The sequence below is a fragment of the Malus sylvestris genome, chromosome 11 (genome assembly GCF_916048215.2).
Source record: "Malus sylvestris chromosome 11, drMalSylv7.2, whole genome shotgun sequence".
Taxonomy (NCBI): domain Eukaryota; kingdom Viridiplantae; phylum Streptophyta; class Magnoliopsida; order Rosales; family Rosaceae; genus Malus; species Malus sylvestris.
In genome coordinates this window covers 31,557,916-31,572,773 of record NC_062270.1, presented here as the reverse complement: position 1 = coordinate 31,572,773, position 14,858 = coordinate 31,557,916, and the positions used below count along the sequence as shown (strand labels likewise).

Here is a 14,858-nt window from a genome sequence, read left to right as displayed (position 1 = left end):
CAAAAAGAAAAATATGCATAGTTGATAATACAAACCAGACGGCTTAATTAAATCTAACTTAATCTAATTAGATGCGTTTATTTTTGGTACACACACACACATATATATATTGCTAATAGTGGCAAACTACACATGCAAATTTGGTCCCCAGCAATTATAACGACATTTTATTGTTAATCTTTGTTACGTTATGTTGAAGTAGGTTGTTGCTCCCTTGGTCAATTTTTTTTACTTGAATTATACTAATTAAGACACAGGAAATAGGGTACTTTATGTTTAAGAATTAAGATATATCACCATTGTTCATTAACGTTTACTAATTAGTAAATAATCAATCATATAAATTTAATTCTTTACTATTTGGCCACGTGCACGCAATTGACCATTGACAAAGCAAGTTAGATCGCGTGAATGCTTACTAATTATTAAGTTGCATACCATATTTATTCATTCTCTTCTTTATTCATGATTTCCCTTTATTTAGAGTAAGTAATTTAACATGCAATATATTCTTTTTCAGCACAAAATGCATTCTTTTGAAACAAGGCAAACCATACCTAGATAATTATTAGTTGTTATTGAGAAATGAATGGAACAAATAAGCTCTTAAATAAATTTATAAGATTTTTGAGGCTTTTTTTCCCTCTTGAAAATGAGAAGAAAAGAGAAAGAACGTATAGAACCTCAGATACAAGGGGAAAAAAAATCTTAAATTTGATCAATTGAACATAATTTGAATTTTGACCAATGGGTTCGTTCTTGACTAATTAAGATCGATCGATATATTGAACCTAACACTTAAATAAATCTCATAATCTCCAAAGTCTATATGTGTATATATTTTAAGATCTGACTGATGTGCACGGTGCACCGGCATGACATTATGATGCCTTAGTGTGTTTAGTGATTACATTTTACTTAATTAATTAAAAAGGCAAGCTATGAACATCAAAATTGACAGAAAGAACACAATTAGCTATTTATTCCATTTGGTAAAGTCACTAATCCATATTTAATCAGCAGCTTCTAAGCAAGAAAAGTCATCATGAATCATGATAGCGCATATATCACCTTGAAATATAATATCTTTTTCTTTTAATTAATCATTATATAAAACATTAGCATAGCATGCACGTTTGGCATATTATCTTTAGAGAGAGATCTAGTTTACGGGATAAGTCTTCAAGTACTAGGTAGTCTGATTTTATATTCATTAGATTGACAAATAAGTAAAAATATTGTTTTCACAATTCAAACTTGACCATTCATTTCCCGTATTATTGAAGAAAATCTGCTAATTTATGAGCGTAACTTGATTATATAGAATGAGTTTACTAGCATCATGATATCTCAACTAAATAATGCAATGTATTATTGGACCCGAGTCATTACAGTAGCAATATATCCATAAAACACATGATATTATATTTATTGGCCAAACATCATAATGACAGTAAACACATGATATTATATTATTGAATTGATACGCCATAATGACGACAAAATGAAACGATGGCTATTAAAGAAGCTTCCAGAAAAGGACCATATAATTATCATCAGAAAGTGACCGACGAGAATGCAGCTGAGCACCAAGAAACGAAAATGCAATATTACCAACACAGCTAATTGCACCACACCACCATGCATGATGGGAACTTGTCTCCCTTTGTTTGTTACAAAAGAAAACTGGTAGAAAAGCTGTTCCGGGAAAAATTATAAAAGTGAAATACTTGACCTTCATTTGACGCAAGGGAAAAGGATATATACGGTTTTCCAAATTCTTAAGGTTTTATCTGGGTGGAAAGTCGGGGAGCCAGAGCTGGCCTTTGGTTGCTTCAGCTACATCAAAAGAGATCATCACATATTAATACACACACACACACACACACACATATGTATACATATATATATATATTTATATATGGTTGCCAACAATATGACAATTACTATAAGAAATTAAGAAATTAGTTGCACCAAATGTTTCTTTAATCTAAGAATTATCATCTAAAGTTGAATTATTGGGTTAATTATTAATGATTGTTTGTGTTTTAAATTTGATGAAGGATACATACTACATAATCATTATATGTAGGTCTCCTAACTGTACCTATAGCTCAATTCCCTACCAAACCATGATGCAGAAATATAAGTTAGTCCAAGTTACTAATATTTTTTGTTGAGATAATTTTTACAATGCGCGAGAGTTATAATAAAGAGGATAAAAATGTGCCCAGTGAGGGAGGCTGACTCGAAACTTGACCTCCAATTTATTTATTTATTTTTTTGGTTGAATTGGACGGTTTTGAATCTTTAACCTAACATACTCACATACATCCTCACCACTAGGAGTACTTTAGTGACTTACAAAATACAGTCTTTCAATAGAACGTCCAAAATAAAGTCAAGTAACACCTCAAACGACTCAATACAATCTACAATAGAAAAAGCATACTTAATCAAGCTAATCAGAGCTTGTTTGGAAGTACTTTTAAAATATCCGATAAATAATATTATGAGTGTTCATTCAAATATCCGACAATTTATTGAATAAATAAAATGCAAAACAGAAGTTATCTAATTTTCATCTAAGTAAGAGTGGTGACCTAGGTGGTCTAGGTGGGTGGCTAGACAGATTTAGGTGTCCTTTCTCATTTTTGAAACACATAGGATTAATTGTAGTGGTGACTAACCACCTATTGCCTAAATGGAACATAAACTACCCTAGATAGGGTCTTTTAGAATACTAATGTACACACTATACATGTCACTTTTCGTCCTTTGGTCAACAAATTTAACAAGGAGAAAACTTGATATAGGTCCCATTTTTTTAGGAAGTTTTAATGAAAAGTTCGCGGTATTATTCACTTTAACGAAAAACCACATTTTTACACTAAAAAGTCAAACCTATCACTATTCACTTTATCTTTTATTTTGTCCTTATCGTTAAAACTCAAAATTTTCAAGTTATTTTCATTAGTTTTTTTTTAAAGCTAATATTAGGAATAGTCTAGTTTATTAAAATAAGTCTGATTCCTTGAATTTAGAATTATTTTATTATTAATAATTCTCTCTTTAATGATAAGATTTACCATAAGAATTAAATTTCTTTATAATTATCTCTCTAATTATATATATATATATTTTTTTTTTTGTTATTTCTTATTCTCCTTCATGCTCTACACCACCAATTCATAGGTGTTAGGTTACCACCCCTCATTTGTCCTTCTCATTAATTGAAACCTTATTCCTTTTTCATTTTTGATCAAGGTCCGTTGACTTTTCTTGATGTCATTATTTGAATATTAAATTATTTTACAAGTCATTATATGTCAATTTAAAATTGAAAAATTATTAATCATTTTCAAATATAATATTTTTAGTATTTTTTTTTCATATATTTCTATTTATAATTTGTATCCATTTTTTTTAATTTATACCAATATTCTTTTTAGTTCTAACTTGTACCCATCATTTTGAATTTTAATATGTACCCATATTTTCAATTTAATTTGTACCCATAGTTTTGAATTTTAATATGTACCCTTATTTTACATTTAATTTGTACCAATATTTTTTATGAACATACCCATACTAATTATATGTGTTTATTTTATATTTTAAAATATATCAATAGTTATTACATGCACTATATTAATAACTATGTGGGTACATGTTTTTTTTTTTTTGCTAGAACTATGTGAAGAACAAATTTGATTTTTAAGTAATTGTTATATTTGTAATAATATTATTTGGATTTGTTTAAATTTCATAATTTGTGGAATATTGAATGCATAAATGCATGAGTTAAATCCTTAAATGATGCTAGGGACTTTGATCAAACTATTTAAACAAATAAAGTTTCATTCTAACAATTAGATTAATTAGAGATCTGAACCAAAATGACCCATAAAAAGACGGAACTTTAACGAAAATGACCCAAATGACCCATAAAAAAACGGAACTTTAACGAAAAGCTCATGGTACTGTTCACTTTAACGAAAAACCATATTTTAACACTAAAAAGTCAATATTGATACTATTCACTTTACCATTTATTTTGTCCTTATCGTTAAAACTCAAAGTTTTCAATCATTTTCATTAATTTTTCTTAAAAAAAAAAAGTACATGAAACCAAAAAATCAAATTGGGCGCCTGGTACCACAATTCAAAAACATTCAAATACCAACGACCAACGGCAGTGAAACCAAACCTTACCCATTCCAACAAGCAACAGCCAATGAATAAATGAAATAATCACTACAAAAATAGAAATTGTACTGTTTTTTTTTTTTAAATTTAATAAAAAAAAATGTAAAGATTTGTTTTCCCTGAGAAACAACAAACGCATAAAGATTGCACATAAATTTTGCTGTCTCTGGGTTTCTTGCTTGTAGATCAATGATCATCCATCTTCCTGCTCGTTGAAGCAACGGCTGAGATTTCACTGTTAGCTTTGAATGCAATCCATGGCCCCACACAGCTTCACTTTCTGAACTCTCTCTCTGCTTATTCAAATTGTTTTCAAGAGAGAGATTTAGTAGTCTTCATTTCCCACAAGATACAATACAACCCCATCCCATTTGTTTTTCATATATGGGTTCTTGGAATCCGCGCTTCAATTTGTTTACTTGGTGGATTTTTCCTTCTGGGTTTCAGCAGAAAGAGAGCTAGGGCACCCAATTTCACACTCACGAAACGTTTGGATCACTTTTCACTTTTGGGTTGCTTATGTTTTCACCGTTCTTTTCTGGGTTGTTCTTGAAGATGGTTGCTTTTTTTCTTGCAAGTGTTGGGTTGGTGAGATGAAGTATTGAAGTGGGTTTCTGAAAAGTGGCGAAAATGGTGGGCACTGCGCAAAATTGGAGGGTCCGGCACGCGTTCTCGGTGGTGAACGGGGGCCAAGACATGGGTCCGAGCAGCGCTCCGGCGAGTAATGCCGGTTCTGAGAGCGGTGGTATTGAGTTTACCAGAGAGGATGTTGACGCATTATTGAATGAGAGACCCAAAAGGAAGGACAGATTCAGTCTCAAGGTCTGAGCTTTCACTTCTTAATTTTATTTATTATTATTAATTTTGTTTGCTCTCTGAAATTTGAATGTATGATTTTTTGAATTTTATTTGGATTAGTTTACCTGAGATGGGTTTTGGGTATTTCTCAACGTTATGGAATTTTATGTTAATTGATTATATAGGAAAAATGTGAGACACTGAGTGAGTATGTTAAAAGGCTGAAACTTTGCATAAAGTGGTTCCAAGAGCTTGAGGAAAGCTACTTATTAGAGCACGAGAAGTTAGAGAATGATGTACAAGTGTCAAAGCTGCAACGCGATGAAATGGGTATGAATAACATCTTTTGTGTGTTTGAATTCTCAATGAAGTTGTTTACTAGAGTAATTATGTTTGTTTGATTGTAGGGATCTTACTGGAAAACAAGGAAGAAGAATTGAATTCAATTATTGTGGAGCTCAGGAAAAACTATGCTTCTTTACAAGAGAAATTTACGAAAGAAGAGTTGGATAAGATGGTAAGTAGGTGGGTTTGATGTTCATTGTGGATGAGTTTGATTAATTTCTGTAGATTATTCAATGTTTGAAATATGTCTATCAGGCTGCAATGGAATCTCTCTCTAGGGAAAGAGAGGCTAGACGTGAAATTGAGCGATCACAAAATTCCCTCTCGGATGAGCACGCGAGAGTTCAAAGAGAGCTTTCAAGTGCTACTCAGAAGGTAAAGTAGAATATGCATTCCCTTCCTTCTTTTGCTTCCATGTTGACTGGTATGGAGTTTCCTTACAAATGCTTTAATCTGAAAATTGTTCTTTTGGGAGCTCTGCAGATAACTTCACTGAATGATATGTACAAACGATTGCAAGAATACATTGCAAGCTTGCAGCAGTACAACAGTAAACTGCACAACGACCTCTCTACAGTTGAGGAAGACTTTAAGCGCGTAGAGAAGGAAAAAGTTAGTATGGTGGAGAACCTGAGCATGTTAAGGGGTCAGCTTTCAGTGTCCAGAGTGAGTTTCTTATCTTGAATTGTTTCTATTTGCATAAGGAATTTCTCTTATTATACATCTACAAATCTGACTTCCGTGTTCTCCTAAGTAGGCATCTATTGAAAATTCTATATAGGGTGGTGTTAGTTGTATGTTGTATGATTCGCATTATGATCAAATATTCTTGAAAATGTTCATACCTTGATCTGTAGTTCTGACTTCTGTGTCTACAGTGCATTTTAGATGGGTAGGAAGTGGGTCAAATAGTATGAAATTTAAAGTTTGGGTTTCCCCTTCCCGTGTTTTCTTTCAAATTTTTGTTTCTGAAAATGAACTGTTTCAAACTTTCATTTGATGGATGACATACAGCAAACTCAAGATGATGCTATAAAGCAGAGGGATGCTTTGGTAAATGAAGTTGCATCCCTTAGGATGGAGTTGCAACAAGTGAGAGGTGATCGGGATCGACATAAACTCCAAGTGCAGACCCTAACAGCTGAATATACAACGTACAAAGAATCCACCGAGAAATCTAGTTTTGAGCTTGATGACCTCAGATCAAAATACACCGTACTGGAGGTCATTTATATAATTCTTTCTGGTAGTTCTGTGCGTTTTGTTTCTGATGGCGTTTGTTAACATACTATAGTGGTGGGGTATTCTTCAGGTAAGATGTCTGTCTCAGAGTGACCAGATAAGGACATTGAAGGACCAACTAATGATTGCAGAGGAGAAAGTACAGGTGATAATATCTGGTTCTTTTGTGATTCAGAATAATACGGGTTATCAACATTGTTGTTGTGGAATGCAATGTTGAACCACTTATTCATCATGTTGATTGAACTTGCTAAGTATGGATATGTTTTCTTCTAGATGTCCGACTTATCTACAATGGAAACAAGAACTGAATATGAAGGGCAAAAGAAACTTATTAGTGAGTTACAGACTCGCCTGGCAGATGCAGAATTCAAACTTATTGAAGGAGAAATGTTGCGTAAAAAGTTGCACAACACTATCTTGGTAAATCTTTTGCCTCAACTTTTTTATCTTTACCTTTGCTTTCAGCTTATAAATTCTCTCATTCTATAGGAACTAAAAGGGAACATCCGTGTATTCTGTCGAGTGCGACCTTTGTTGGCGGATGAAGACTTAAGCACTGAAGGGAAGGTCATCTCTTATCCAACATCAATGGATGCTCTTGGACGGGGCATTGATTTAGTGCAACCTGGTATGTTAAGCAATGGTAGATAGCTTTCTCTTTTAGGATGTCCTATTCTCTGTTATTCAAACTCACATATTGCCTGTATTTGTCATCAGGGCAAAAACATTCTTTCACATTTGACAAAGTTTTTATGCCTGAAATATCACAAGAAGATGTGTTTGAAGACATTTCACAGCTTGTACAAAGTGCTCTTGATGGTTATAAGGTGATTAAAAGTTTGTTATCTTGTTTAAGCTACCATTTTCATTTCATACAAAGCAATGCCTTTATCGTTTAGTTTTCTCAATTCCTTTCCAACTTTGTCTTATTAGTTTCGGTAGAAAAGCTTTAAATTCGTAGCAACATTTAACTTTGTATGCATGTAATCTATATGCTTCATCTATGATCGTTAAAAAAAATTTCATTCAATATGTGAAGATAGATGCATCCTGTATATTTGTTAGAATGTTATCACATTTTTGTTTCCTTTTTTACAAATTGATAACCTGATGTATTGGCAGTGCAATATATGAAGGTATCTGGTGCATAAGCTTGCATGTATGTGCTTTTGCATCTTTAGGAATTAGGAGTGTATATTGTATTTGGTTAGGAATTTTGTAACATGCATATTCTTTTGCATTCACTTTATTGGTTTTTTATATATCCCTTCATCGTTTGAATTGTGCACTCTTAGCCTGATGGTAGTGGCTTCTTGTTTCAGGTTTGCATTTTTGCCTATGGTCAGACAGGATCAGGGAAAACCTATACAATGATGGGGCAGCCAGGAGATCCAGACCAAAAAGGATTGATTCCTCGTTCATTAGAACAAATTTTTAAAACCAGACAATCTCTTCAACCACAAGGTTGGAAATATGAGATGCAGGTGAGGGGAATCTCTCTCTCTCTCTCTATCACACACACACAATTAGTTTAGTTCTGTGAATGCATCAAATGAATATATTCATTTCAGATGTAATTTTCTTTTTTGTTTGACAAATATGTGTAGGTGTCGATGTTGGAAATATATAATGAAACTATTCGTGATCTGTTAGCACCCAATCGATCATCTTCAGATATGTTGCGAGAAAATGGTATTGGTGGAAAGCAATATACAATCAAACACGATGCAAATGGGAACACTCATGTCTCTGATCTTACCATTGTGGATGTGCGCACTGCTAAAGAGGTCTCATATCTCTTAGAACGGGCTGCACATAGCAGGTTTCTATATCTAACTATCGACTCCTGTTTTTTTGTCGGAGAAATTTGGTTGTCTAAATACAACATATAACTAGTCTTCCAATGCATGTTTCTGTATCTTTTTAACTTTCCCCAGCAGTACTAATGCTTAACAGTGGGGATCTAACTCTAACTCGATGAAAAATGGAATTGCTGATTTTGTTTAAAGGATGAAAATTGCTATTGAAGAAAGGCGCTTACTTATCTTCTACTTTGTTCCTTTCAGGTCTGTAGGCAAAACTCAAATGAACGAGCAATCTTCAAGAAGCCATTTTGTTTTCACACTACGAATATCTGGCGTTAATGAGGTAAGCAACATCCATTTTCTCTGCAGATACTCTTCTGTATGCAAAAAATAATTTTTTGGCTTCATCTTTTTATATTTTTGTTATTGTGCTTACTTTTCTGAACTTACCATCTCATCTTAAGAGCACTGAACAACAAGTACAAGGTGTCCTGAATCTTATTGATCTTGCTGGGAGTGAACGACTTTCCAAGAGTGGGTCAACGGGGGACCGACTGAAAGAAACTCAGGTATTTTATGAAAACCTTAGTCTATTTTGTTTATATGTTTCTTATTTTTCGTTTACAGAAATCATTTTTCCCCTGAAATCAGGCCATCAACAAAAGTCTCTCATGTTTAAGCGACGTAATATTTGCCTTGGCAAAGAAGGAGGACCACGTACCGTTTAGGAACTCAAAGCTTACATATCTTCTTCAGGTTGTTTACTTGTTTAAGTTTATTTTTAAAACGTCCCATCATATCTTCTTGAAAGGTAAAATTCTAAAACTCTTGTGAAATTTCGACCAGCCATGTCTCGGAGGAGACTCAAAGACATTGATGTTCGTAAACATTTCTCCCGATCCCTCCTCGGCAGGTGAATCACTCTGTTCGCTTCGCTTTGCTTCACGGGTAAATGCTTGTGATATTGGGGTTCCACGACGTCAGACCAACATGCGGCCTCCAGATTCACGTATAAGCTATGGTTGATCTTTGATCGAAGATTTCTTTTTTGATTTAAAGTAACCAGTGGTTTGTATTATGTTCCAGTAGTATCATGAAGCGAAATTTGAGAGTGGTTCTAACGTAGGCTTATCTGTATAGTGAAGAAATAGGGCGTGTATCGGTACACTCGGAAAATTCTCTATTCAACTAGTGATTTGATTGAGCTTCATTTCTCAGTAATTTTTCCTTCTGAGTGTTCTGTAGTAATGCTTGATTGCTTGTTGTATGTCGATGACGTAAAACTGACTAGAAGCGGAAAACAGAGTCCGTGTTCATAGTCATAATCTCGAAAACTCATAACTCAACCATCATGTACAAGTTCTATGCTTTTACATTTGCAGATTCAGTTTGACAGAGTATGAACTTACACATCAGTACAAATAAATTCAGTTGGACTAATTTGCTCTATCAGATGAACAGATTTTAAGAATTCACGCCATTCGATCCATGACCTCTTGGAGAATAACTGTTGTGTCTTTATAGTATGTTTCTGTCTGAAGCAGGTCGCGCTGCTTCACGGCACCATCAAGCTGTTGACATATTGGAAAAGAATTTAAACATTTCTCCAGCGGCAAACAATCTGAATTAAGTGTTCATTTTAACGTTACCTTTTCGACCGTGTCAAATAATCTGTTAGCAAGATCAGTAAGGGGCTGTTTCTCATCCACTGGAGCTGCAGAGATTACTCGATCGAAATCAAAGTACATGAAAGTGGATTTTAACCGCAGATACCTTCGAACATAGTTTAATGTATCTTTTGCAATCAAATCCGCCATTGCCAGAAGATCAAAAGCATATTTCTTAAGCCTGAACTTCCTCCCTTTCGTTCCAATATTTGCCATGTAGATTCCCCTTTTCAGAAAAGACCGCGTTCCCGTCTTCTCATTTGCAATTTCTGCATCAAAACACATGGTTGGAGTGAATGACAATACAGCAAATGTTGTAACACTAAAATGCTCTGTACCAAATTTGATTTACTGTTTTCAGCAGAAGGCACAGGCAGAGGGCCGTCGAGCCAGAACCCGTTGCCCTCAGCAAGAGAGACACCGTTGCAGGAGTTGCCAACAAGTGCAATAGAGGCAAGGCCTAATGCAAGTCTTCTTGTAGTTTGTAGTGGCTGTTCCTGCAAACCATCACTTTTCTTGCTCATAAAGCAAATAATGCTCGCTTTCTTTTGGGTTGTTTGTACGGTCGGAAACCTTGGAATGACCGGCAGTGTTTCGGAGACTCCATTAAAGTTTGCCAGGTGAGACATTGCACAAGAATTGGCTGAGAAAATGGCAGTCTTGAGCAAACAGAGAGTGGGTTGGCAAGAACTTGAGCTATATCCTTGTGCAAATTGCACGTTTGCTACGGACCACCAGAAGGATATCCTCAGAAGAAGGGATAGTTTGGTAATTATACACAGCCCAATATATGCTTAAGCCCACATGGGCCCGTACCAGAAGATTACACAAACAAATTATTGGCATTACGATATCATCTACATTAAGGGATAGGGAAGTGTGATAAGATTTACAGTGAGTTAGTAGTAATGTGGTTCAAATTCATTTTTGGTGAGAATCGAACGTAAGACGTCTTACTTACATATAAATAAGAATGCTACTAAATTGTAATATTAAGTGGCAACATGACCATATTAGTAGACCATTGGTTACTTTATGTTTTTCGTTATTTTTGAAATATATATATATTTTTGTCATACTTAGTGAGTTCTGAGGGGGGGGAGGAAGGGGAAAAGGGGCAGGAGAGTATCGAACTCAGGTGAGAATGACCACAAGGGATGAGGATCCTCTCTGGATTCTCTTTGTGGGGATCCGGAGGATCAATCAATCACGATCGTTTATCGTACAATTAATTTTTGTTAGATACTGTTTATATTTAATTTTAAATAAAAAAATTTAAAATAATTTCTAACCGAACGATGTACGATGAATGGACATAATTGATTGATTATTTGAATCTCCACAAATAGGATCCGGATGGGATCCTATTCCGACCACAAGGGTGGTTGACTTCGGAAGCGGATCCCCTCCGGGCTCAAATAAAATGAGCCTAAAGATCAAAGGATCTGGGCTCGTTGAAATTTGATCCAACGACTACAATTATTATAACTTTTAGAGGGCCCCCTCTGTTTGTAACCGTGAGATCAAATTTCAACGGCTCAGATCCTTTGCTCAGGAGCCTCAGTTTATTTGGATTCGGAGAGGATTTGGTTCCGTTGACTTCCATTATGGCACAAGTCCTTGAATTTTTTTAATTATGGGACGCGGATTTTGTCAGAGAAATGATTTTCACCAACCATTTTTCTTTTTCTTCACATTAATTTTTAGGAAAACTAATGAAAATAGCTTGAAAACTTTGAGTTTTAACGATAAAGACAAAATAAAGGGTAAAATGAATAGTACCATAATTGACTTTTTAGTGTAAAAATATGGTTTTTCGTTAAAGTGAATAATACCGAAAGCTTTTCGTTAAAGTTCCTTAATTTTTTTAGCTTTATTTGATTTAACTGCCAAAAAGTAGAGAGAAGTGTATAGAGAGAAAAGATGATTCGTGAAAATCATTTCACTTTTATTACTTCATCTTCCCTTTCCATTTGCACACACATTTTAGCTTTGATCAAATGAAAAAGAGAAACTTTAACTTGGATTGTTTTCAAAAAGGATGTCGCCATCCAAACACCTATTTTCACTTTTCATATACCTCTTTTAATTTTTTATTGTTGGATTGACTGAATTGAAGAAATCAATAGATAATAATTAAAAATGATGTATGAATAGCACTACATTTTCAAAAATTAGGAGGAGACCACTAAATGAAGAGCTACATAAGGCGAATATTTATTGTTTTTTTTCTTTTCTTGAAAATAATATGCAAATATACTCTATGGAGAAGATTCAAAGTTAATCGAGCCGGCAAATAGACTATGATGGCCAAGTGACCTACATTTTCGAAATTTTCTTTCAAAGATATCATCCAATATTTTGGATATATTTTCTTGTACCCTAATCTTGTGAATAAGGTTCAATGCATTATAATTTGACAAATACTTACAAGGGTTTAGGGTTATCCACTTATTATGTGCTTAAATTCTTTCAGCTAAACGATACTGTTTTACTCAACTTTAAGTACAATACCGATGTAATGTGCCCATATATATTTGCAGAAAAATTGATTAGTGAATATTTTATATGTTTTGATGTCCCCAGAAGAAAAAAATCAAATGAGTACTATTCAATCACTTGATAACATACATAAAATTAAGGGCAAGACATGGAACAACCATTCAAGCGAGAAAACTGATAGGACAATTACTTCAAATTTATCTTATTTATGGGAAGGAAAATTCAAACTTGAATGCAAAAGGTGGAGCACAAACAACGTGAGAGAGGATCCTCGCCGAATCCTCCAATCACATCCGTTCATCGTACATCATGCGGTCAGTTTTTGTTAGGTACTGTTTATATTCAATTTAAAAAAAAAATTACAATGATTTTTTATCATACGATGTAAAATGAACAGATATGATTGCAGAATCCCAGAATCCTCACAAAGAGGATAAAGCTAGGATCCTCTTGGAAACAATGGGACACATTTACTAGTAACGGTACCATTGACCTTCAACTGTACCATTGACCTTCAACAATATGGTTGTTCAACTCGTAGAAGGGACTATAGTAGCCACAACAAAATAGGAGTAGGATTCTCTATCCTCATAATCTTTCACCCTTCCATCCCCTTTTATTTGAACGGTCACGGTTAAGCCACATCAACATTTTATATTGATTTTTTTATAGAGATAATAAAACAAAAAATAATGTCTGAGAGGAGGGGATGGGAATAGGAGGGTGGAGAATCATACTCCAACAAAATATCATACCGTTGAAATCACTAGCTACCCCCACAACTTGACTTACAGTACATGATGCGCGAAACAAAAACAGTATCTTGTTTCCCAAGTTTTCAACCCTAGTCCAATCTTTTCGAGACCAATCAAACCGGTAAATATTCCAAGATCCAAAATAGCCACCAGCTTCATTATCTACTGCCAAAGGTAGCTTTCCAGCAAACTCAACCAGGAAATATTGTGAACTGTTTTTAGAACGTACTCTTCGGGAGGCAGAAGAGTCCATGTTCATCGACCAATAACCAGGCGCCGAATAACCCTTACAAAGAAAACAAAAAATTCCATCCACATAGGCCACGTCCCTAACTTTGGTTGATCTTGAATGTTCGAATTTATAAACACTCCATCTTCAATCTTTTGAGGTTACAGGTGCTTATTCTAAAATTTTTGCTCTTGGGTTTATTAGTTTTCGCCACGAAAATAACACAATCAAGACAGGTTGGAGCCGTAGTGAAGGTCGCTTCCAAAGTACCTCTTCTCATGTGGAAAGCTAATGGAGGTAAGCTCTATAAGCTCGTTGCGAAAAGGACTATAGAAAAGGAATGTTGTAGCTTTCGGCTCGAACTTTGCAAGTAACAACCAGCCATATTTCCAAGCACAAAGATGCGTAAACTTATCCGGAAGGCTCGAATGTATCACGTTTGTAATCGAGAACCTTTCCTTAGCCGACAAACCAAAGAGGCGAGCTACGGTCAAGGTTTCACCATTATTTTGGCTACAGCAGTAGTAAGAAGTTAAGGGTGGGTGAACTGTGCGTTGTTGAACCCCATCCTTAACAGCTTGCCAACTTTTGCATACCGCACCAAAGCGAACAAAATCAACATACGAGAGACGTTCAGCTACTATGTGTAAAATATCCGTTGATAGATCACACCATTTAGTCATAAGCGAAGAAAATCAACATATGAGAGACATTCAACCACTATGAAAAGACTTTTTGTACTTGGAGGCCGTAAACGCCTACGAAAGGAATGCTTGGATTTATCATATATGTAGCCATAGGTTGTTGCCCTAGGGGCTCATTGTAATTAGGGTTTTTTTTAGTGAAAATAAACTAATTGCTCATGAAGCCCAGGCCCAAACGCAAGTTTTTTATTTTTTATTTTTACAAAGAAATATTTACACTTAGAGCAGAAAAATAAATTGGCATCGACTCGTAGTCCACAAATAAACTATTTACACATAAGCCACCAAATCATGAATAAACTAGTTGAAGTTGATCTAATCGTGTAATCGTGTATAAACAGTAAGTGTCACGAAAGTTCAACTTATTTATGAAAATGTCACTGCCTTCCCCCCCTTATCTTATATATATATAAAGTGAGCACCCTAAAATGGTGAAACATTCAAAATACCATAAATTGTCTTTTAAGAATTTCATAAATTACAATTGAACCAAAAGAATATGAAGTATTTAACCATATTTTTATTTTGAATGAATTTAATATTTAAAATTATAGAAAAAACAAAAACAAAAACAAAACCTCCCACGTTAGTGGGTGGTT

General features: G+C 34.5%; 2 protein-coding genes across 2 annotated transcripts; one reads left to right on the top strand and one right to left on the bottom strand.

Moving 5' to 3' along the window:
• Positions 1–4,266: 4,266 nt before the first annotated feature.
• LOC126588802 (kinesin-like protein KIN-14N) lies at positions 4,267–9,623 on the top strand. The gene is made up of 16 exons (XM_050253926.1): positions 4,267–5,031; positions 5,193–5,337; positions 5,415–5,524; positions 5,608–5,727; positions 5,836–6,018; positions 6,367–6,576; positions 6,665–6,739; positions 6,871–7,017; positions 7,087–7,225; positions 7,315–7,424; positions 7,920–8,081; positions 8,205–8,419; positions 8,664–8,745; positions 8,867–8,971; positions 9,054–9,158; positions 9,249–9,623. Exons 1-16 carry the CDS (start codon positions 4,840–4,842, stop codon positions 9,426–9,428), a joined length of 2,280 nt encoding a protein of 759 aa, XP_050109883.1. The 5' UTR covers positions 4,267–4,839; the 3' UTR covers positions 9,429–9,623.
• A 95-nt stretch (positions 9,624–9,718) lies between these two features.
• On the bottom strand, positions 9,719–10,795 carry LOC126588813 (photosynthetic NDH subunit of lumenal location 3, chloroplastic-like). Its single transcript, XM_050253942.1, has 3 exons — positions 10,422–10,795; positions 10,052–10,338; positions 9,719–9,973 (listed from the first exon to the last, which is right to left on the bottom strand). The coding sequence occupies exons 1-3, from the start codon at positions 10,696–10,698 to the stop codon at positions 9,875–9,877; spliced, it is 663 nt and encodes a 220-aa protein (XP_050109899.1). The 5' UTR covers positions 10,699–10,795; the 3' UTR covers positions 9,719–9,874.
• Between the last annotated feature and the right edge of the window lie 4,063 nt (positions 10,796–14,858).

Excerpts from the sequence above, each read along its gene's own strand:
- LOC126588802 (XM_050253926.1), top strand. The coding sequence starts at position 4,840 with ATGGTGGGCACTGCGCAAAATTGGAGGGTCCGGCACGCGTTCTCGGTG. Across the intron at positions 7,018-7,086 it reads AGTTGCACAACACTATCTTG|GAACTAAAAGGGAACATCCG; the intron begins GTAAATCTTTTG and ends CTCATTCTATAG. Across the intron at positions 8,746-8,866 it reads GAATATCTGGCGTTAATGAG|AGCACTGAACAACAAGTACA; the intron begins GTAAGCAACATC and ends TCTCATCTTAAG.
- LOC126588813 (XM_050253942.1), bottom strand. The coding sequence starts at position 10,698 with ATGTCTCACCTGGCAAACTTTAATGGAGTCTCCGAAACACTGCCGGTC. Across the intron at positions 10,339-10,421 it reads TGTGCCTTCTGCTGAAAACA|AAATTGCAAATGAGAAGACG; the intron begins GTAAATCAAATT and ends GTTTTGATGCAG. Across the intron at positions 9,974-10,051 it reads TATTTGACACGGTCGAAAAG|CTTGATGGTGCCGTGAAGCA; the intron begins GTAACGTTAAAA and ends ATATGTCAACAG.